The 21833-nt window shown below is 47.4% G+C and overlaps 1 protein-coding gene across 1 annotated transcript in view; it reads right to left on the bottom strand.

Annotated features, from left to right (window-relative positions):
- Window positions 1–21833, bottom strand: part of NEK8 (NIMA related kinase 8) — a 112042-nt gene that overhangs the window by 44167 nt on the left and 46042 nt on the right. The window contains exons 6-9 of the mRNA XM_044287123.1: window positions 7960–8039; window positions 5874–6061; window positions 1198–1345; window positions 302–378 (exon numbers count right to left, since the gene is read on the bottom strand). Coding sequence (XP_044143058.1) covers window positions 302–378; window positions 1198–1345; window positions 5874–6061; window positions 7960–8039 — 493 coding nt within the window. The remainder of the gene's footprint in view (window positions 1–301; window positions 379–1197; window positions 1346–5873; window positions 6062–7959; window positions 8040–21833) is intronic.

Raw genomic sequence — 21833 nt, 5'->3', positions numbered from 1 at the left:
GATTTTCACGCATCACACAAGTGATGCGTGAAAATCACCGCTCATCTGCACAGCCCCATTGAAGTAAATGGGTCCAGATTCAGTGCGGGTGCAATGCGTTCACCTCACGCATTGAGCGTGTGAAAGAAGCCTTAGTGTGTACCAAAGATGGAGTTTTTCCTATAGCACATAATAATATTTCTACAAGCCAGTGTCTTTTTTTTTAAATTTTTTTTTTTAGGAGAATGATAGGAACTGCTCGGCAAGTGACCTTTCGTGTATTTAACTAAATCAACAGTCTAATAAAGTTAATAAACCTTACCTGAGTGGCATCATTAAAATTGGTATGCCCTAAGCAACCATTGCTCCCACTGCCAAATGTCATGATGATCCCCCTGTCTGGAAAGAGATGAAAGCATTTCCATTTCATTTTCTTGTTTCTATATTCACAAATGATTGACAACCATTGGATTATATCTATGAAGACCATTAGAAAGATATTCTATAGCAGTGATGGTGAACCTTTAACAAACAGAGTGCCCAAACTGCAACCCAAAACCCACTTATTTATCGCAAAGTGCCAACATAGTAATAATACAGTCCAATATAGTATGTCTTCCATGTACTTTATCATGTAGCTATAATAGCCGGCCTGCATTCAGTGCGCTGCCTGTGTCGTTCATAGTGCGCCCTGCGCTGATGAATGGCAGGAAAGTCTAAGGCATATTGGTACACCATAGACTTTTTTCAGGGTGCGGGTGCCCACAGAGAGGGCTCTGAGTGCCGCCTCTGGTACCCGTGCCATAGGTTCGCCACCACTGCTCTATAGGGTAGGTTTATCATAGCCTGGCAGTGTACGCCGGGCTGTAATAACCAGGCATGCTGCCGAAAGCTGAGCCCAATTTATGACGAGATGTACGCCTCGTCATAAACTACACGCAGCAGCCGGCAGTCCGTACACATGAACAGATATCTGCCGTAGAAGATGATAAAAGTGGCAGGGTCACCGACCCTCCCCCTCCCTCGTCACACCCCCTTTTCAGAAAAGTGCAGAGGCCGACGGAGAGACGGCACTAGCGCAAAAACTTTGAAAAAGTCACAAAGGTGCAGTTTGCAACTTTTTCATGCCATAAAATTGGAGTATGCAAATGATAAATGTGGCCCCATGTCTCTAAATGGCTTCACAAGCTAACCCTTATAGATTTGCTCTATCCACACCTGTCAAACAAGCAGTAAACAGGTCGCCGCAGGAGACATGCTTTATGGTAACTCCGGACTGGCCTTCCAAAAAACGGGAAATGAATTGAGGCTGTGCATGCTCTACAGATCCTGGAAGAGAAGGAGCTCCAGCGCCTAATGGGGGGGCCTAAAAGAACGATGAATAAAAGTCAAATGTATGACGTAAAAGACATAGGGAGATATAAATGCAAAAGCAATTAATCAGATTACATTGACTTATCCTGATGCAAAGACAACTGCGTTTCAATAAGCTGGATCATAAAGGCGTTTAGAAAAGAAAGACACTGCTGCCAAGGAGTCTCAAAGGTCTACGTTACTATGATGAATCTCACAACAGTCATATGACGGCATTAGTTATGTAATGTGTATTACTAAAACAACATGTTAAATGCTGCACTTATTAACACTCCTCCACAGCATCAATCCCTGGATAATTACACATTACTAATATCACACAGAGATACAATAATACATTATAATGGAATTCAGGTGAGTGGGAGCTAAGCTGCAGTATGCCGGCAGACCACTATGGATGGCGCCTTCTGCTTCCAGCTATGTCCACTGTTTAGTTCAGCGCTGGCGGCTGCCAAAAACAGTGGATTGCTGGGGGTACCAGGTATCGGATGCCCACTGATCTGGTATTAAAGACTAAGGCCTCATGCACACGACCGTTGTGTGCACCCGTGGCCGTTGTTCCATTTTCCGTGATTTTCTGCGGACCCATTGACTTTCAATGGGTCAGTTGAAAACTCGGAAAATGCACTATTTGTCATCCGCCTCCGTGATCCGTGTATCCTGTCTGTCAAAAAAATATGACCTGTCCTATTTTTTTGACAGACAACGGTTCACGGACCCATTCAAGTCAATGGGTCCGTGAAAAAACACAGATGCACACAAGATTGGCATCCGTGTCCGTGATCCGTGTCCGTAGGATACTTTCATACAGACGGATCCGAAGATCCATCTGCATAAAAGCTTTTTCAGAGCTGAGTTTTCACTTCGTGAAAACTCAGATCTGACAGTATATTCTAACACAGAGGCGTTCCCATAGTGATGGGGACGCTTCAAGTTAGAATATACTACGAACTGTGTACATGACTGCCCCCTGCTGCCTGGCAGCACCCGATCTCTTACAGGGGGCTGTGATCCGCACAATTAACCCCTCAGGTGCCGCACCTGAAGGGGTTAATTGTGCGTATCATAGCCCCCTGTAAGAGATCAGGGGCTGCCAGGCAGCAGGGGGCAGACCCCCCTCCCTCCCCAGTTTTAATTTCATTGGTGGCCAGTGCGGCCCACCCTGGGCCCCCCCTCCCTCTATTGTATTAATATCATTGGTGGCCAATGCGGCCCCCCCCAGCCCCCCCTCCCTCCCTTTATTGTATTATCATTGGTGGCCAAGGTGCGGCCCCCCCTCCCTCCCTCTATTGTATTATCATTGGTGGCCAGTGTGCGGCCCCCCCTCCCTCCCTCTATTGTATTAATATCATTGGTGGCCAGTGTGCGGCCTCCCTCCCCCCCCGATCATTGGTGGCAGCGGTGAGTTCCGATCGGAGTCCCAGTTTAATCGCTGGGGCTCCGATCGGTAACCATGGCAACCAGGACGCTACTGCGGTCCTGGTTGCCATGGTTACTTAGCAATATTAGAAGCATCATACTTACCTGCTGCGCTGTCTGTGACCGGCCGGGAGCTCTTCCTACTAGTAAGTGACAGATCATTAAGCAATGCGCCGCACAGACCTGTCACTTACCAGTAGGAGGAGCTCCCGGCCGGTCACAGACAGCGCAGCAGGTAAGTATGATGCTTCTAATATTGCTAAGTAACCATGGCAACCAGGACTGCGGTAGCGTCCTGGTTGGCAAGGTTACCGATCGGAGCCCCAGCGATTAAACTGGGACTCCGATCGGAACTCTCTCCTGCCACCAATGATTGGGGGGGGAGAGGGGAGGCCGCACACTGGCCACCAATGATAATACAATAAAGGGAGGGGGGGGGCCGCACACTGGCCACCAATGATAATACAATAGAGGGAGGGAGGGGGGGCCGCACACTGGCCACTAATGATAATACAATAGAGGGAGGGAGGGGGGGGCCGGGGGGGGGGGGCGCACACTGGCCACCAATGATCTTCAAACTGGAGAGGGAGGGGGGTCTGCCCCCTGCTGCCTGGCAGCCTCTGATCTCTTACAGGGGGCTATGATACGCACAATTAACCCATTCAGGTGCGGCACCTGAGGGGTTAATTGTGCTGATCACAGCCCCCTGTAAGAGATCGGGTGCTGCCAGGCAGCAGGGGGCAGTCATGTACACAGTTTGTAGTATATTCTAACTTGAAGCGCCCCCATCACCATGGGGACGCCTCTGTGTTAGAATATACTGTCGGATATGAGTTTTCATGATGTAACTCAAATCCGATGGTATATTCTAACATAGAGGCGTTCCCATGGTGATGGGGACGCTTCAAGTTAAAATATACCATCGGATTGGAGAAAACTCTGATCCGATGGTATAATAGGGACTCCTGACTTTACATTGAAAGTCAATGGGGGACGGATCCGTTTGCAATTGCACCATATTGTGTCAACGTCAAACAGATCCGTCCCCATTGACTTGCATTGTAAGTCAGGACGGATCCGTTTGGCTCCGCACGGCCAGGCGGACACCAAAACGACTTTTTACTTCATGTCTGTGGATCCTCCAAAAATCAAGAAAGACCCACGGAAGGAAAAACGAACACGGATCACGGAACCCGTTTTTGCGGACCGCAAAAAAAACGGTCGTGTGCATGAGGCCTAAGGATGAGCGAACCTGAACTGCACAGTTGGGGTTCGTACCGAACTTTGCGAGTTCAGGTACCCGAACCCGGACTTTTTCACTGAAGTCCGGATTCGGGTGATTTTATTATTTTCCGTTATAACATGGTTATATCGGAAAATAATAGCATCCTTAAGACAGAATGCAAAAAAATATGGCCATTTAGGGGTAAAAAACAAAACAAAAACAACTTGCCTCATCCACCTGATCGCGCTGCAGCAGCTTCTTCTATCTTCACTGTACAGGACCTGCGATGTGCATGACATCACCGCGCTCTCCCACGTGGTGATGTCAGCACGCATATCGCGGGTCCTTTGGCAGATCCTGTTCAGTGAAGATACAAGAAGCTGCAGCAGCGCGATCAAGTGATTCGGGTAAGGTGTTTTTTTAACCCCTAAATGGCCATATTGTTTTGCATTCTGTCTTAAGAATGCTATTATTTTCCGATATAACCATGATATAACGGAAAATAATAAGGTGAAGTTCAGGTCTCCATTGACTTCAATGAGGTTCGGGGTCAAGTTCGGGTCCCGAAACCGAACTTTGACCTGAAGTTCGGGCGAACCCGAACCTCCACAGGTTCGTTCATCCCTATTGAGGACCTATCCGGGGGAGAAGTTATCAATATCATAAAAATCGGAATATTCCTTTCAGGTGGCCATCATTTTGAAAACTGAACAAGCATTTCAAATCAGCTATTCACCCTGATCCCTTCATATACATGCATGCTCGGCTCAGCCGAGCATGCATATGTTCTCATTAAGGCCCCTTTCACACGAGCGTGACGGATTAGGTCCGGATGCGTTCAGGGTGCGTTCAGTGAAACTCGCACTATTTTGCAAGCAAGTTCAGTCAGTTTTGTCTGCGATTGCATTCAGTTGTTCCGTTTTTTCCGCGCGGGTGCAATGCGTTTTTTACGCGCGTGATAAAAAACTGAAGGTTTACAAACAACATCTCCTAGCAACCATCAGTGAAAAACGCATCGCACTTGCACTTGCTTGCGGATGCAATGCGTTTTTCACGCAGCCCCATTCACTTCTATTGGGCCAGGGCTGCGTGAAAAACGCAGAATATAGAACATGCTGCGATTTTCACGCAACGCAGAACTGATGCGTGAAAAACAATGCTCATGTACACAGACCCATTGAAATGAATGGGTCAGGATTCAGTGCGGGTGCTATGCGTTCACGTCACGCATTGCACCCGCGCGGAAAACTCGCTCGTGTGAAAGGGGCCTAAGAAGAGGGAAATAGATCACTAACAGACAGCTCTTATGGCGGTTTATATGCCGTGAAAACAAAGAATTGGGCTACTAAAATCCAACATGCCCAATACAACTTACAAACAGCATTACCCACTGAGAGAGAGTCGTGACACCCCCAAAATCATTAGATGGTTGGTGGGTTAGGCCGACATTCATCTAATGTGTTTTGGCAACTTTAATCTCTTCCATCCACCCCCTCTTCTGGCTAACGTGCTATCTATATGTTAGCAACAAAAAAAATGGGGCTGCATAGGAGCTGTATACACAAAACGGTAGGATATTTTTAACCAAGGTGAGTTGCTAGTACTTGAAACTTTTAGATACACTGGAGCAAAAAAAAAGGGAATATCTGAAAAAGTGCACTAAATTCACATGGGGTAAAGAAATCATACTCTTCTGTAGATCCTGGTAGTAGGTCACTTTCTTAACCATTTCATTCGGTCCATCTTCCCATCTAAACTTTTTTTGCCTTACTTTACCTTTCCACTTAGCTCTGTAGCCTTCACGTGCCTTGCTATAACTATAATACAAGTACAGGTCTCCGGTATGTAACATGGGTCAGAGTTCACTGGTGCTCACCTCCCACATGATAATCCTCCCAGACTTGGTGACTCCTGCTTTCTGGGTTCTGCCAGCTGACACCTGGACCACCTCTGTATTCAGCATTGGCAGACGGAGAGGTGTGGTGATCCCACTCCCCCAAGTGTACACAGAGGACAGAGGGGGAGGAATACCTGGCTTTGCAGGAGAATACCCCATGCGGCCACCTGATCAGAACAATGAACACAAACATGTCAATGAACTGAACTTCCGAATATTCTGCTCCAGCGCAACATGTCTTGGCAAAACCTAGTGATAACAAGAAAGAATTGAATGTGCTGCACAGATCTGCATTTGGCTCAGTAATAGGCACCTGTCAGGTTAAATAAATGAGTGGCCAATGTGTAGCGGCAGAGACAACCGATAGCATGTTCATAGGAATGATAAATTATATCTAAGCAGCTTCAAGGAAACGTTACATAAATTCTGAGCATTTTCTTTAGAAGAATACAAGAAGGAAACAAGTACAGGCGGGTACATAACTAAATTATGGGCACCCACATAGTTATATTCCCTGGCTGAGACCGTCTAGAACATGTAAAACTCTAAGGCCTCTTGCACACAGCCGTAGCCCGGCCGTGCCCGTATTGCGGCCCGCAAACAGCTTGAATGGGTCCGCAATCCGGAAGGACTGGTGCGGAATGGAGGCACAGAGCCCCACAGAAGCACCACGGAGTGCTTCTGTGGGGTTTCTGTCCGTGCCTCCGCACCGCAAAAAAGTAATGCATGCGGACCCATTCAAGTTGATGGATGTTGCCCGCGCATTGGGGACCGCAAACTGTGGTCCCCAATGCATGGAATGGCCAAATCAACGGCCGTGTGCATGAGCGTAACTCTGTTCAAGTCCCGAGAACCACCGATACCTTCAGTAACCTCATGCCATCAGAGTGGTGGCAGTTTCTTTGCCATTCTGGAGACATTGTGTTCAAAACAATTTTTTTTTTTAAATAGCTATCAATTATTTTCTTAATACATTTACAACACATTTTGGCAACATGTCAGAAATCTTTTTAGGCCCGGTTTCAGAAAATCCGCACCTGCCAAAGATCTGCACACAGAACAGCTTCATTGTAATTCAGTGCAGGATCAGCAGATAAAATGAACAGGGCCCTGGGCTTTTAACTAGTACCACGCTGGTTCATGTGGTTGGCAGATGACAACTTGTGGTCTACATTTATGTGGTCTTCTACACTAACTACACATGATGCTAAAATACAGATGTCATCAAATCGATAACTTTGCGGTACGAACAGTTACAGGCGCCGACTGAGCAGACAATTATTGGGAAAGGACCATTCCTTCCTGATAGTTGCCTGCCTGTCAGTGGAGGTGAAGAGCTGCATGTACATGAAGTGATCACCTCCACTGTATGAGGGCGATTGGTCTTTACAGCAATTGCTCATCCTCAGGGGTGTAGCTAAAAGGCACATGGGCCCTGGTGCAAGAGTTCAGCCTGGGCCGCCTTTCCGTCAGTGCTTTGTGGCAGGGGTGCGCCTAGCCTTTCTGCTGCCTGAGGCAAAAATTTAAACGACCAATTCCCTCCAGCCGGAGGAGATTAACTTGAAGATTCTGAACCCCAGTGCAAAATCTATAACAGGTCCCTCCCAGCATGCCCTTTCTATAATACTGTTGTCTTTGGGCCCCTCAGGCTCCAGGGCCCAGAAGTGACTGCTACCTCTGCACCCCCTATAGCTTTTCCCCTGCTCATCCTCATACAGATTCAATGTTTCTGGGCAACAGATCGCTGTTTACACAGGGCAATCTGAATAATTCAGGTGTCCACATATATGATTATTTCACCCAATAAACACGCTTGTTCATCGAGTGATCGGCGTCAAGATGATCATCAGAAATGAGCATTTGTACTAACGATTATTCCCAATAATCAGCTCGACAATTTGCTCATGTAACTCCGGCTCAACTCTCAGCCATTGTGTTCCCTCCACCAAGCATCTGAAGTACATCAGATCTCGCCAGCTGATTCTTTAACAAGATAACAAACCCATCTACATAATTATGAAATAAGCAATGTAATATAATGAAGATCAAGCTTGGAAATCCTCACCGCGGGATCTGGCGCTGGGGATCCGGCCAGCTGGCCGTCCACGAGTTACTGCAGGCATTGCTGCCAGAGGCTTCTCCACTCTACAGAGCAAAAAAAGGTCATTCATTAAGATTGCAAGACTTTAGAAAGAGCGACTGTGCAATGAATAATCAGTTGGCCCTGTAGAAACTGAATGTAAGGGTAGTAGTCAGGTAAGGCTACTTTCACACTAATGTTTTTTGCGGATCCGTCATGGATCTGCAAAAACGCTTCCGTTACAATAATACAACTGCATGCATCCGTCTTGAACGGATCCGGTTGTATTATGTCTCCTATAACCATGACGTCTTGAACACCACTGAAAGTCAATGGGGGACGGATCAGTTTTCTATTGTGCCAGAGGAAACGGATCAGTCCCCATTGACTTACATTGTGTGCCAGGACGGATCCGTTTGGCTCCACTTTGTCAGGCGGACACCAAAACGCTGCAGGCAGCGTTTTGGTGTCCGCCTCCAGAGCGGAATGGAGACTGAACGGAGGCAAACTGATGCATTCTGACCGGATCCTTTACCATTCAGGATGCATTAGGGCAAAACTGATCCGTTTTGGACCGCTTGTGAGAGCTCTGAACGGATCTCACTAACGGAAACCAAAACGCCAGTGTGAAAGTAGCCCAACATGGGCCACCGATCCAGATCTCTGCTCTGTTGTACAGATTGATGGCAGTGTACACACCAGCACTTCCACTCCATGATCACTGAGCCCCTGCAGTGACGTGATGTTCTTGTACACGTCACCACTGAGGCCGGTGTTCTATCAAAAAACCTTACCTCGTTAAAAAACCTTACCCCTCTTGACTTCCGGGGGTGTGCGCCTCAACTTCCGGGGGTGTCCGCCTCAGCGCAAGCGCACTTCCATGGCACGGGTAAGGTAAAATTACAGGGAGCGCTAGGTTTTTTAACGAGGTAAGGTTTTTTGATAGAACACCGAACCATATGTGCACTCGCTCCCGTGATTCCCGGCCACCAGAAAGGCCAGCCGTTTTACTTGTAGTATGCAAGCGTGGCCACCGTTGCTGCATTGCAGTGCTGGCCGTGACCCCTAGAGACGGGCAGTGTATAAAAGCAGGAAAATAGGAGGCGATGGGTACCACAAGCATTATAGGAAACTAATATACCTTAGTAAGTGATTTAAAATAACGTTATAGACAACCCCTCTAATGTTTATGCTTTTCAGATTTTTAGGACTTTTTTTTATGCAAAGAAGTTATTACACATATATCGGTGACATCAGATCACTGGAAGGTATGCAACTGCCAGAATGTTCTGCGCAAGACATGATGTGCATAATGACAATTTCTGTACAGTGCTGCATAATAAGTTAGTGCTATATAAGAAACATGAATACGACACATATGCTCTCACATACTGTGCATGTAGGATGACTGTGGGTGGGATATTCATGGAGCATAAGCAAAATTGCTGCACTTGTGAACTGTTCTAGGGCAGCACTCATTAAAGTCTAACTACTGTATCAATTTTCTCCCCAATCAGTAGTAGTACAAGCAAAGATATGAAGCTCTGTAATATAATGCCTCTTTCTCCACCAGACTCCCTCCTCCTGCACTAATCACTCACCCTCAAATCATTGGTAAAATGTGTCCTCAGAAAGGCAAAGAGGAAAATGGAATTTCAGCTTTGGGGCTCATGTACACGGCCGTACTGTGTTTTGCGGTCCGCAAATCATGGATCCGCAAAACACGGATACTGACTGTGTGCATTTCGTGAAACGGAACATTTGGCCCCTAATAGAAAAGTCCTATCCTTGTACGTAATGTGGACAATAATAGGTTGTTTCAGTTTTTTGCGGCCCCCTTGAAATAAATGGCTCCGCATACGGGCGGCAAAAAGAAAACACGGAACGGACACAGACAAAAAATACTTTTGTGTGCATGAGCCCTTACTCAGACATCAGGCTACAGTTACTGCCCATATTATTCTATGGATAGGTGAAAGGGAGGAGACAGCTGGTGTTTATGCTTCTAGTACTTTTTTACCTCGCCCCGATGCTGGAACATCAGCTTCATACAGCTTAAGCTCTGTACTGCCGTGTTGAGTCCTCCATGTGTAGTGTCCCACTAGGTAGGGGTGGGCACTACACAAGGGTCAATTGGTGTGCGCGTTACTCCTACTCACAAGGAACAGAAATGTCATGTTTAATTGTGCATTTAATGTATGTTTTAATGTGTTGTTATATGCAATGTACCCCTGTATGATGCAACAGCAGGCCTAGTTGGGTGTAGTTAGACATCCCAGACACTAGAGGGAGATAGGGAGCCCCTAGTATAAATGTCCAGGCTTAGACAGGGAGTGGGAGTGCAGAGTCAGGAGTCTGAGAAGACAGAGGTTAGAAAGCCTGCTCCTGACATGCAGCTGGATAGCCCTGGCTGCTAGTGATGTCCAGGAGGCTAGTGAGAAGCTCCAGCCTGCCTGAGAACAAGAGAGCCTTAGTTAGCTCTGAAGACACCCCAGTTGCAGGACCCAACCTCCTGGGAGAAACCCACAGTCATCCACTTTACAAGAGAGGGCGATCCAGGGTAAGCTAAGTGACCCTGATGGGCAGATGAAACTAGAAAGTGCAGCAAGAATCTAATACCTGAGGAAGATAGTAACCAAGGATTTAAGCCACCCTTTAGGCATCCGGGCCTTGGGAGATAAAGCCAGAGCAGGAGTTCTAGAAAGGACAGTGTACATTGATTCTGAGGAAAGGTACAACCTGCTGCTGAGTGCTTGTGAAGTTACCCTCTGCGTATCTTGCATAATATTGCCTGCCATTTTGTGAATAAGCCTACTTGTGGAACTGTGATTGAAAGACTGTACTACTACCTGCTGTACAAAGTTGGATTGTTCAGTAAAGTTACGTTTGGTTCACTATTCTACTTGTGTACCTCCATCATTCCAACTACCAACCGGCGTGCCACCGTCCAAAGGCACTGGCGTCACGAATACAACAGGGACCTTGCCCCAGGCACTCAAAATACCCGTAACATCCAGGGCACCTCATCCACCATCAGGCCTGGTCCCTATATACAGAGTGTGCCCCAGAGGAACCGTGTCTACCTCTCCTTCACTGCCACGCGCCTGCCCAGGGTTCTCCAATATAGTGAGTAACCCTCGATTGCCCATAACCGTGACCTCACTTCGTCATACCCTGCAGGTCTGGCGTGTTGCATAAATTGGCGTCACGAACAGGATCCGAATATTCCTGCGCCATTGCGGATTTAAAAACTGTGTGCTGTAAATTGTCTTAAAGTGACATGCCCCAATTGTTTTATTGAAAATTGCTGGGCCAAAGTGAACTGTAATAATTGCGGTGTGAAAATAGCATTGTGTGGACTGTTTTCTACTTATTTAAGCCACCGCTTGCTGTCAATGAATAGACAGCTATTTTGCTCAAAGATGGCCGCTTAGCTTGATTGAAATTGTTTGCTGCGTCATCTTCATCCTGAATTGGCGGTAAAAATTGGCGCCTTCTGCTGAAAAGTGCGGGAAGGCTGTATGCTGGCGCCACCGCCCTGTCTGGACATTTGCATGTCTGCTGTAATGGACTCCGCCTCCCCATACTGGAGTACCTGGGGGGCGGCCTCCCAGTGCAATGGGAGGATCTGTCTGAACTTGTTGGCGCCACCCTGTCGCTCTCCAGAGAAGGATCGAGCATGTTGAGGAGTGAGGACTGTTCTGCTGAGATGTCGCGCCTGATTTGTTAACCATGAATGTGACTGGTGTAGAGCAAGAGGACGCTCCACCGGCCTACTCTCCGGGACCGGAGAGACCCGCCTGCCCGCCACCGAGGACGCAACCGGAGATCTACTATGGCTCCTGGAGAGACTTCTTCCAGCCCTCGTTTAAGTGGTCAGCGTTGATGGCAGAGATTCGGGAGGCCGCAATAAAGAAGACAACTAAAACCAAAATATACTATGAAGAACTGGCAAAGACCGTTCACGAGTGCCACACGACACACAACCCCGCCTGGAAAGGAGAATGGGGTTGGTTGTGGCCTTTGACAAGGACCGAGGCTTCGGTTTCATAAAAGACTACCTGACTGGAAGAGACTTGTATGTCAATCGGAGGTCCGTCAAGCGGAGCTACCTCCCAGAACATTTACATAACCTCCGCGAGGGAGAGGAGGTTGAATTCACCCCTGCTGAGGGCCTGCGAGGCCCCTACGCCACTGCCGTGTCCCGTCCTAAAAAGAAATCGGAGGACTGGGACCTTGATGAGGACCACCCTGGCTGCGAGCGCGAACCTGTGTGCTCTCCAGAACCGGCCCATCATGCCTTTCAAGAAAGGGGCTCCTTCATTGGCCCGAATGTATTTTGGCAGCCGACAGTGGTGGAGAAGAGGGTTAGCCCATGGCCCTCACCTGAGTTGCCTCGCAGGGAGAAAACTGTCCGTGAGCTTCAGGATGCCGAGAGATTCCGAGCTACCCTGGAAAATATCCGCAGAGGGAGGAAAGCGGACGCCTCACCTGAGCCTGCAGCGGCTGCGCAGGACGAACCACCCACCTTCCAAGTGCCGACGGCGACAGCGGAGACCAGCGATCCCGACTCCGAAAGCCTGGACGACCAGATTGTGCGGCTGGAGTTAAAGCTATGGGAGCTACGCCAGATTGCCTCCGCCAGGATCCGGACTCCACCTGACCTACAAGAAAGAGGACGTAAGGACTCGGACGTCTCCGGGTCTAAGGTGAGAGTACCTGTCCCTGCCAGTCGTCCCTCCTTAGTACTGGCACCTGCGGTGGGATCCTCTTACGATGTGCACCGGCACACAGAGCCAGTCGTCCAAGAACCCACCGGACCGCTTGCAGCAGCGGTACCCAGGCCAGTGCAGCAGCCCACGATTGTTATGCCTGCTCCGGTGCGGTCAGCGACTTTGATCACCCCTAGGCCTATGGGGCCTATACCTATTAGGGGTCCGTTTATGTTGCAGTTGCCCCCCAATACAGTGTTGTGGGCACATCCGTCTATTGAACCTCAGTACAGGCCCGATATACAAATGGAGCCAGGGAGCACCACTGAAATGCAAAGTGGATATGACTTGCCCCTGTGAATTGGCCTGCTAGGCCCTTGATGTTTGCTTTATTTACCAAGGGATCCTAAAGAAGACTTAACCCTTCCAGGACAGGAGTCCTTCGTTGTTTTGGCCCTCTGTTGCTGCTGCCAGTTACCCACGGCTCAGTGGAGGCGGCAAGCCACTGAAATACCACGTGCGGCAAGGCCATCTTGTTTACAGGACCTCCTGCCTGCTTTTTCTCAGAGTGAAAACCCAGTTGTGCCTGTTTTCATGTTGCACCTTTTAACCCCCTTTTCAGGTTGATTAAGGGTATTACAGCACTTGTTTTTATATATGCCATTTGAATAATGTGGACTATTTTATGTGCTGCTATTTTATTATGCAACTTGAATTTCAAGAATTGGGCCCAGGGATAGACTCAAATGCACATGAGCCTCTGAGATTTTGCTATTATTTTAAAGAAATGTGCCCAGAGATGGACTCCACCTTGTGCGAGCCTCTGTGATTCTATCTTCCTCTCTATTTGCATCTGCGATATCCTTACTTGGCTGTGGATTGAACAAAAAAAGAAGAACCTGGGTACGGACTCATTTTATATGCTTTGAGCCTCCAAGAATTGTTATTTAATGTTTTACATTTTCCATGGACTACAACTGTTCTATCATGGACAATTTGCACTTAAAAGTATTATTATGGACTATCCTGGTATTTATTGTTACGCTGTGCCAGGTCAGCGCCCCTGTTCCCATTGTGTTATCCTGAGAGAAGAGAACGACGCCCCTTTTCACCATTACTTGCTCCTAATCCAGTGGAACTGCCTGATGTATACATATAATGTATTCTTGCAAATGTAGATGTGTTTTCCTGCTTTGCTTTATCTTCCCTATTACAGGTGCAGTATCCAGCTGTGCAGGGACCCTCCATGTTGCGCCGAGGACGGGCAACGTTATAGCGTGGGGGTATGTAGTGTCCCACTAGGTAGGGGTGGGCACTACACAAGGGTCAATTGGTGTGCGCGTTACTCCTACTCACAAGGAACAGAAATGTCATATTTAATTGTGCATTTAATGTATGTTTAATGTGTTTATATGCAATGTACCCCTGTATGATGCAACAGCAGGCCTAGTTGGGTGTAGTTGGACATCCCAGACACTAGAGGGAGATAGGGAGCCCCTAGTATAAATGTCCAGGCCTAGACAGGGAGTGGAAGTGCAGAGTCAGGAGTCTGAGAAGACAGAGGTTAAGAAGCCTGCTCCTGACATGCAGCTGGATAGCCCTGGCTGCTAGTGATGTCCAGGAGGCTAGTGAGAAGCTCCAGCCTGCCTGAGAACAAGAGAGCCTTAGTTAGCTCTGAAGACACCCCAGTTGCAGGACCCAACCTCCTGGGAGAAACCCACAGTCATCCACTTTACAAGAGAGGGCGATCCAGGGTAAGCTAAGTGACCCTGATGGGCAGATGAAACTAGAAAGTGCAGCAAGAATCTAATACCTGAGGAAGATAGTAACCAAGGATTTAAGCCACCCTTTAGGCATCCGGGCCTTGGGAGATAAAGCCAGAGCAGGAGTTCTAGAAAGGACAGTGTACATTGATTCTGAGGAAAGGTACAACCTGCTGCTGAGTGCTTGTGAAGTTACCCTCTGCGTATCTTGCATAAATATTGCCTGCCATTTTGTGAATAAGCCTACTTGTGGAACTGTGATTGAAAGACTGTACTACTACCTGCTGTACAAAGTTGGATTGTTCAGTAAAGTTACGTTTGGTTCACTATTCTACTTGTGTACCTCCATCATTCCAACTACCAACCGGCGTGCCACCGTCCAAAGGCACTGGCGTCACGAATACAACAGGGACCTTGCCCCAGGCACTCAAAATACCCGTAACATCCAGGGCACCTCATCCACCATCAGGCCTGGTCCCTATATACAGAGTGTGCCCCAGAGGAACTGTGTCTACCTCTCCTTCACTGCCACGCGCCTGCCCAGGGTTCTCCAATATAGTGAGTAACCCTCGATTGCCCATAACCGTGACCTCACTTCGTCATACCCTGCAGGTTTGGCGTGTTGCACATGCTTCTGTGTGTGTAAGAGAAAGACAGAGGAGCAGGACCTCCGCTCCTCTACATGTGCTGTGTATGGGAGACATCATAGCGGCTAGTCTCCAGGGAAAACTAACAACTGGAACCTGATACTGCATAATATGCATTCATATGCAGTCATGTACTGGTTAAACAGTCTTATTCCTCATGTTGGCTTATTCTGAAAATTCTACCAAAACATCAGGTATAAAAAGTGTAGTTCGTAAGATATCTGTAGAACTGAACAAAATTTTAGGAAGTTGTTCAATCGTGGGGAATTCCTTTAAATAATCTCTGTGACTAGAACTGAGATTACCTTAGGGTAGGAGGATCTGTGGTCATAAATTCTGAAGCCTCACTTTAGATAATAATGTCCATCATATAATAAATGCAGGCTGTTTAAGTAAATGTCATGTCACATCAGTCAGAAAAACGTAATGTTATGTAACCAGGTGGAGGATTTCTTACTAGGAAAAATCAGCACGACAGCTCTAATAGCCTTGGCATCAGAAGTTGTGAATCAGCGCCCACACAACTCACTCCCCACACACTAAATGGTGGGAGAATGCAATTAGAGTCTCAGTCAGATCGGAATTTTATGGAAACTTTTTCACTTCTATAAATGCTGAACTACATTATGAGCTGTCAGGGCACTCGAACTAAGGGCTACACATTAAACAGTCTCTGATGGGTTTCATTGAGAAGGTAATGGAACAGTTTGCAGATGCTGTGAGACTGAAAGCTTCAGAAGACAAACTATTGACAATTTTTAATAAAGACCAATTACAAAAACTTTAAGCCCAAGCTAAGTAGAATGTATTAATAAAAAATTCCCCAAAGGTCATCATCTCATATATATAAAAATGAGTTTCTGTCTGTCTGTCTAGACGTTCTTTATGCGCGACCAAACGACTGGACTGATCTTCACCAAATTTGGCACACAGGTACATCAGGTGTCCGGGAAGGTTTTAGACCGGGTCTCAACTCTCTAGGACGTACCGTTCCTGAGATATTCCCCAAAAAATGAGCCCCTCCAATACAAGCCTGCAAGTCTTTCTCTTCAAATACCAACTGCTATAAACACAGTTTTCCCATAACAACCCAGCTATTTTTCTTTACTGATTAAAGGGGCGGGCAATGTGTAGGTCACTGTTAAAGGAGCGGTCACTGTTAAAAGGGCGGCCACTGTGAAAGTCACTTTTAAAGGGACGGGCGCTATGAAGGTCCCTGTTAAAGGGGCGGTCACTTTGAAAGTCACTGTTAAAGAGGCAGTCACTGTTAAAGGGGCAGCCACTGTGAAAGTCACTGTTAAAGGGGCGGTCACTGTGAAAGTCACTGTTAAAGAGGCGGGCACTGTAATAGTCACTGTTAAAGGGGCGGTCACTGTAATAGTCACTGTTAAAGGGGCGGTCACTATAATAGTCAATGTTAAAGGGGCGGTCACTATAATAGTCAATGTTAAAGGGGCGGTCACTGTAAAAGTCACTGTTAAAGGGGCGGCCACTGTGAAAGTCACTGTTAAAGGGGTAGTCACTGTGAAAGTCACTGTTAAAGGGGTGGCCACTGTGAAAGTCACTGTTAAAGGGGTGGCCACTGTGAAAGTCACTGTTAAAGGGGTGGCCACTGTGAAAGTCACTGTTAAAGGGGTGGCCACTGTGAAAGTCACTGTTAAAGGGGTGGTCACTGTTAAAGGGGTGGCCACTGTGAAAGTCACTGTAAAAGTCACTGTTAAAGGGGCGGCCAATGTAAAAGTCACTGTTAAAGGGGCGGTCACTGTAAAAGTCACTGTTAAAGGGACGGCCACTGTAAAATATCACTGTTAAAGGGGCGGTCACTGTTAAAGGGGTGGCACTGTAAAAGTCACTGTTAAAGGGGTGGTCACTATGAAAGTCACTGTTAGAGGGGCGGTCACTGTCACGTACCGTTCCTGAGATATTCCCAAAAAAATGAGCCCCCCAATACAAGCCTGCAAGTCTTTCTCTTCAAATACCAACTGCTATAAACACAGTTTTCCCATAACAACCCAGCTATTTTTCTTTACTGATTAAAGGGGCGGGCAATGTGTAGGTCACTGTTAAAGGGGCGGTCACTGTTAAAAGGGCGGCCACTGTGAAAGTCACTTTTAAAGGGGCGGGCGCTATGAAGGTCCCTGTTAAAGGGGCGGTCACTTTGAAAGTCACTGTTAAAGAGGCAGTCACTGTTAAAGGGGCAGCCACTGTGAAAGTCACTGTTAAAGGGGCGGTCACTGTGAAAGTCACTGTTAAAGAGGCTGTCACTGTAATAGTCACTGTTAAAGGGGCGGTCACTGTAATAGTCACTGTTAAAGGGGCGGTCACTATAATAGTCAATGTTAAAGGGGCGGTCACTGTAAAAGTCACTGTTAAAGGGGCGCCACTGTTAAAGGGGCGGTCACTGTGAAAGTCACTGTTAAAGGGGTAGTCACTGTGAAAGTCACTGTTAAAGGGGTGGCCACTGTGAAAGTCACTGTTAAAGGGGTGGCCACTGTGAAAGTCACTGTTAAAGGGGCGGCCAATGTAAAAGTCACTGTTAAAGGGGCGGTCATTGTAAAAGTCACTGTTAAAGGGACGGCCACTGTAAAATATCACTGTTAAAGGGGCGGTCACTGTTAAAGGGTTGGCACTGTGAAAGTCACTGTTAAAGGGGTGGTCACTATGAAAGTCACTGTTAAAGGGGCGGTCACTGTTAAAGGGGCAGTCACTGTTAAATAGGCGGTCACTGTGAAAGTCACTGTTAAAGGGGCGGTCACTGTGAAAGTCAATGTTAAAGGGAAGATCACTGTGAAAGTCAATGTTTAGCCCCTTAAGGACTCAGCCCTATTTCACCTTAAAGGGAACCTGTCACTGGGATTTTGTGTATGGAGCTGAGGAAATGGCTTGCTAGATGGGTGCTAGCACTTCCGCAATACCCTGTCCCCATAGCTCTGTGGGCTTTTATTGTGTAAAAAACACGATTTGATACATATGCAAATTAGTCTGAGACGAGTCCTGTACGTGAGATGAGTCAGGGACAGGACTCATCTCAGGCTAATTTGCATATATATCAAATCGTTGTTTTTTTACACAATAAAAGCACACAGAGCTATGGGGACTGGGTATTGCGGATGTACTAGCGGCCATCTAGCAACCCATGTCCTCAGCTCTATACACAAAATCCCGGTGACAGGTTCCCTTTAAGGATTTTTTGCAAATCTGACCAGTGTCACTTTAAGTGCTGATAACTTTAAAACGCTTTGACTTATGCAGGCCATTCTGAGATTGTTTTTTCGTCACATATTGTACTTCATGACACTGGTAAAATGAAGTAAAAAAAATCATTATTTGTTCCACTAGAATTAATGGAAAATAGTTACAAAGCAAGGGTTAACAGCCAAACCAAACTCTATTTATGGCCCTGATTCTGTAGTTTACAGAAACACCCCATATGTGGTCGTAAACCGCTGTACAGGCACACGGCAGGGTGCAGAAGGAAAGGAATGCCATACGGTTTTTGGAAGGCAGGTTTTGCTGGACTGTTTTTTTTACACCATGTCCCATTTGAAGCCCCCCTTGATGCACCCCTAGAGTAGAAACTCCGTAAAAGTGACCCCATCTAAGAAACTACACCCCTCAAGGTATTCAAAACTGATTTTACAAACGTCTTTAACCCTTTAAGTGTTCCACCAAAATTAATGAAAAATAGAGATACCATTTCAAAATTTCACTTTTTGGGCAGATTTTCCATTTTAATAATTTTTTTCCAGTTACAAAGCAAGGGTTAACAGCCAAACCAAACTCAATATTTATGGCCCTGATTCTGTAGTTTACAGAAACACCCCATATGTGGTCGTAAACCGCTGTATAGGCACACGGCAGGGCGTAGAAGGAAAGGAATGCCATACGGTTTTTGGACTCAGATTTTGCTGGACTGTTTTTTTTGACACCATGTCCCATTTGAAGCCCCCCTGATGCACCCCTAGAGTAGAAACTCCATAAAAGTGACCCCATCTAAGAAACTACACCCCTCAAGATATTCAAATCTGATTTTACAAACATTGTTAACCCTTTAGGTGTTCCACAAGAATTAATAGAAAATAGAGATACAATTTCAAAATTTCACTTTTTTGGCAGATTTTATTTGCGGCGGTGATCGCAAATACACATGACATACTGGTACATCATGGGTCCTTAAGGACTCGGGAAACATGCCGTACCGGTATGTCAAAAGTCCTTAAGGGGTGGTTACTGTGAAAGTTACTGTTAAAGGGGCAGTCACTGTGAAAGTCACTGTTAAAGGGGCAGTCACTGTGAAAGTCACTGTTAAAGGGGCAGTCACTATGAAAGGGGCAGTCACTGTGAAAGTCACTGTTAAAGAGGCGGTCACTGTGAAAGTAATTATTAAAGGGGCGGCCACTGTTAAATGGGCAGTCACTGTGAAAGTCAATGTTAAAGGGGCGGTCACTGTGAAAGTTACTGTTAAAGGGGCAGTCACTGTTAAAAGGGCAGTCATGGGCTATCATGGAGTGAGGACGCTCTCTGCTGCAGCTCCTCTACTATCCTGTCCTTATCCTGGACATCTGCGGGATTTCTCGCTCCAGAACAGAGGGTGCAGGCTGTGGGACCGTCTACACTGGTCTGGCTCCTTTTGGGACCCTCATCCTCAGTATCGGCAATTGTGTTCCAGTGCGGCCTACTACATACCTGGTGCCTGAGCCGCCGGTCGCCATCTTGGCGCCCGACTCTACTCACCTCCACCTGGTCCACGGTGTGTGCGGGGTTCGGCCTGGGAGCTGTCTGGTGAGAGCCGATTCCTCCTGCTTTCTCCTCGCGGCCCTCCTGTGTCTCGGGCCGGCAGCGCTCATCTGTAGTGTGCGGCTGCACACACACCGCGGAGGGAGGAGGCGTCATCACTTGGGCCTTCTTCTGTGGGGAGGCCGGCGCTTCTTCATTGCGGCTCCCTGACCTGACGTCCTGCCGGCGCTAGGGCGGTGCGGCAGAGTGACAGTTTGCCCTGATATCTGGCCACCTGCTGGACTGGACCCGCTCTTGATGGTCTTCTGTCTCTTCCCCTGAAGATCCACGTGCCTGGATCAGGGTGCAGCTCCTCTTCAGGTGCTTGTAGCGCCTCCCTACAAATTTGGTGTCTGCTGCAGCCATCTCCTCCGCTGGGGTAAGAGTTACTGGTCCTCAGTGGTTTCCCCTGGACTATCTGTCTGCTCTGGTGTCCAGATGCTGCTCCTATATACATGGGCCGCAAAACAGTAGGTTCCGGTGGCCCAGTTCCCTCCAAATTGGTTGTCAACGCCATGAGTCAAACTGAAGATAAGGAGGTTGGTGACCCCTCTGATCCGGAAGGGGTAGATTTGAGTAAAATAATGTCAGCAATTACAAAATGCCAATCTGCGCTTACAGTCAAAATAGACCACCTGCAGTCTGACCTCACCTGTCTCAGGCATGACATTGATAAAATTTGTGAGAGGACCACTGAAGTGGAGAGAAGACTGGGAGAGGTGGAGGATGTAGCCCACTCAGGGGGGAAACCAGGTAAGGGCTCTACAGCAACAAGTAAAACTCCTGCAGGCGAAAGTTGATGATGCTGAAAACCGTAACAGGCGGAATAATATACGTATCATGGGCCTTCCTGAGGAAGTTTTTGCAGAACAGCTTATCAAAGAATGTTTGGATCCCATTAGCCTTTCCACTACCTTTGTTGTTGAGAGAGCGCACAGGATACTTACTAAACCCCTACCGCCGGGGGCACCTGCACGCCCATTTATACTGAAAGTCCTGAATTACCGGGACCGTGATACTATTCTGGCGGCAGCTCGGCAGATACAGGAGATTAAGTTTGGGAACTCAAAGATCTCATTTTATCCGGATTTCTCTTCGGAGGTTCAAAAGCAAAGACACCAGTTTACAGCTGTGAGGGCCCGCCTACGCGAGAAGGTCCTCCGTTATGCAATGTTGTACCCTGCACGTCTTCGGGTTTAAGATGGAGAGACTGCTAGGTTCTTTTCCACTCCGTAGGAGGCTGCGGACTGGCTCGACAGGAGAGGCTGAGTCTATGTGGGTCCCTAGGTCACAGGACCTCTTCATATTCCACGGATGTCCGTTGTATCTGCGGGGGCTGAAGTTGCACTGAACTTCTTCACTATCCCTGCATTGCTATGACCAACGTGTTAAAGTTGGGAACCGTTAACTTTTCCTGATCCCTTATCTGGCTGGATAGCTATTAGTCTTAGTTCGGGTTACTGGGCTCAGATAGGTTGGGTGGTCTGGGCAGGGAGGGGGGAGGTATCTACGGGATATGTTTCACCTGTTTCATATTTGTTTTATGTGTTGGTGTCTTGTCTTGTGGTGTGAGTGTGGGTGTGTCTGGCCTGGATGTCCTGGGATTTTTGCTACTTATGTGGTCGGCTTTGTAACATGAGGGCAACCTGTAATTTTATCTCCTGGAACGTCAGGGGGCTTAATGACAAAGTGAAAAGATCTCTTGTATTTAATTACTTGAAGAAATTCTCCCCGGATGTGGTTCTACTGCAGGAGACCTACTTGAAAGGCCAAAAGTTGCTGGCGTTGAAGTGTCCTTGGGTAGGATCATCATTTCACGCTGTATATAGTAACTACGCTAGGGGGGTCTCTGTGCTGGTGTCCAAATCAATCCCTTTTCAGTTGCACTCTGTGCAGACAGACTTGTCTGGGCGTTATGTAATTGTACACGCTGCTATACGGGGAAGGGACTACATAGTGGT

Source organism: Bufo gargarizans, chromosome 3 (genome assembly GCF_014858855.1).
Source record: "Bufo gargarizans isolate SCDJY-AF-19 chromosome 3, ASM1485885v1, whole genome shotgun sequence".
Taxonomy (NCBI): Eukaryota; Metazoa; Chordata; class Amphibia; order Anura; family Bufonidae; genus Bufo; species Bufo gargarizans.
This window is presented reverse-complemented; position numbering and strand designations above follow the sequence as displayed.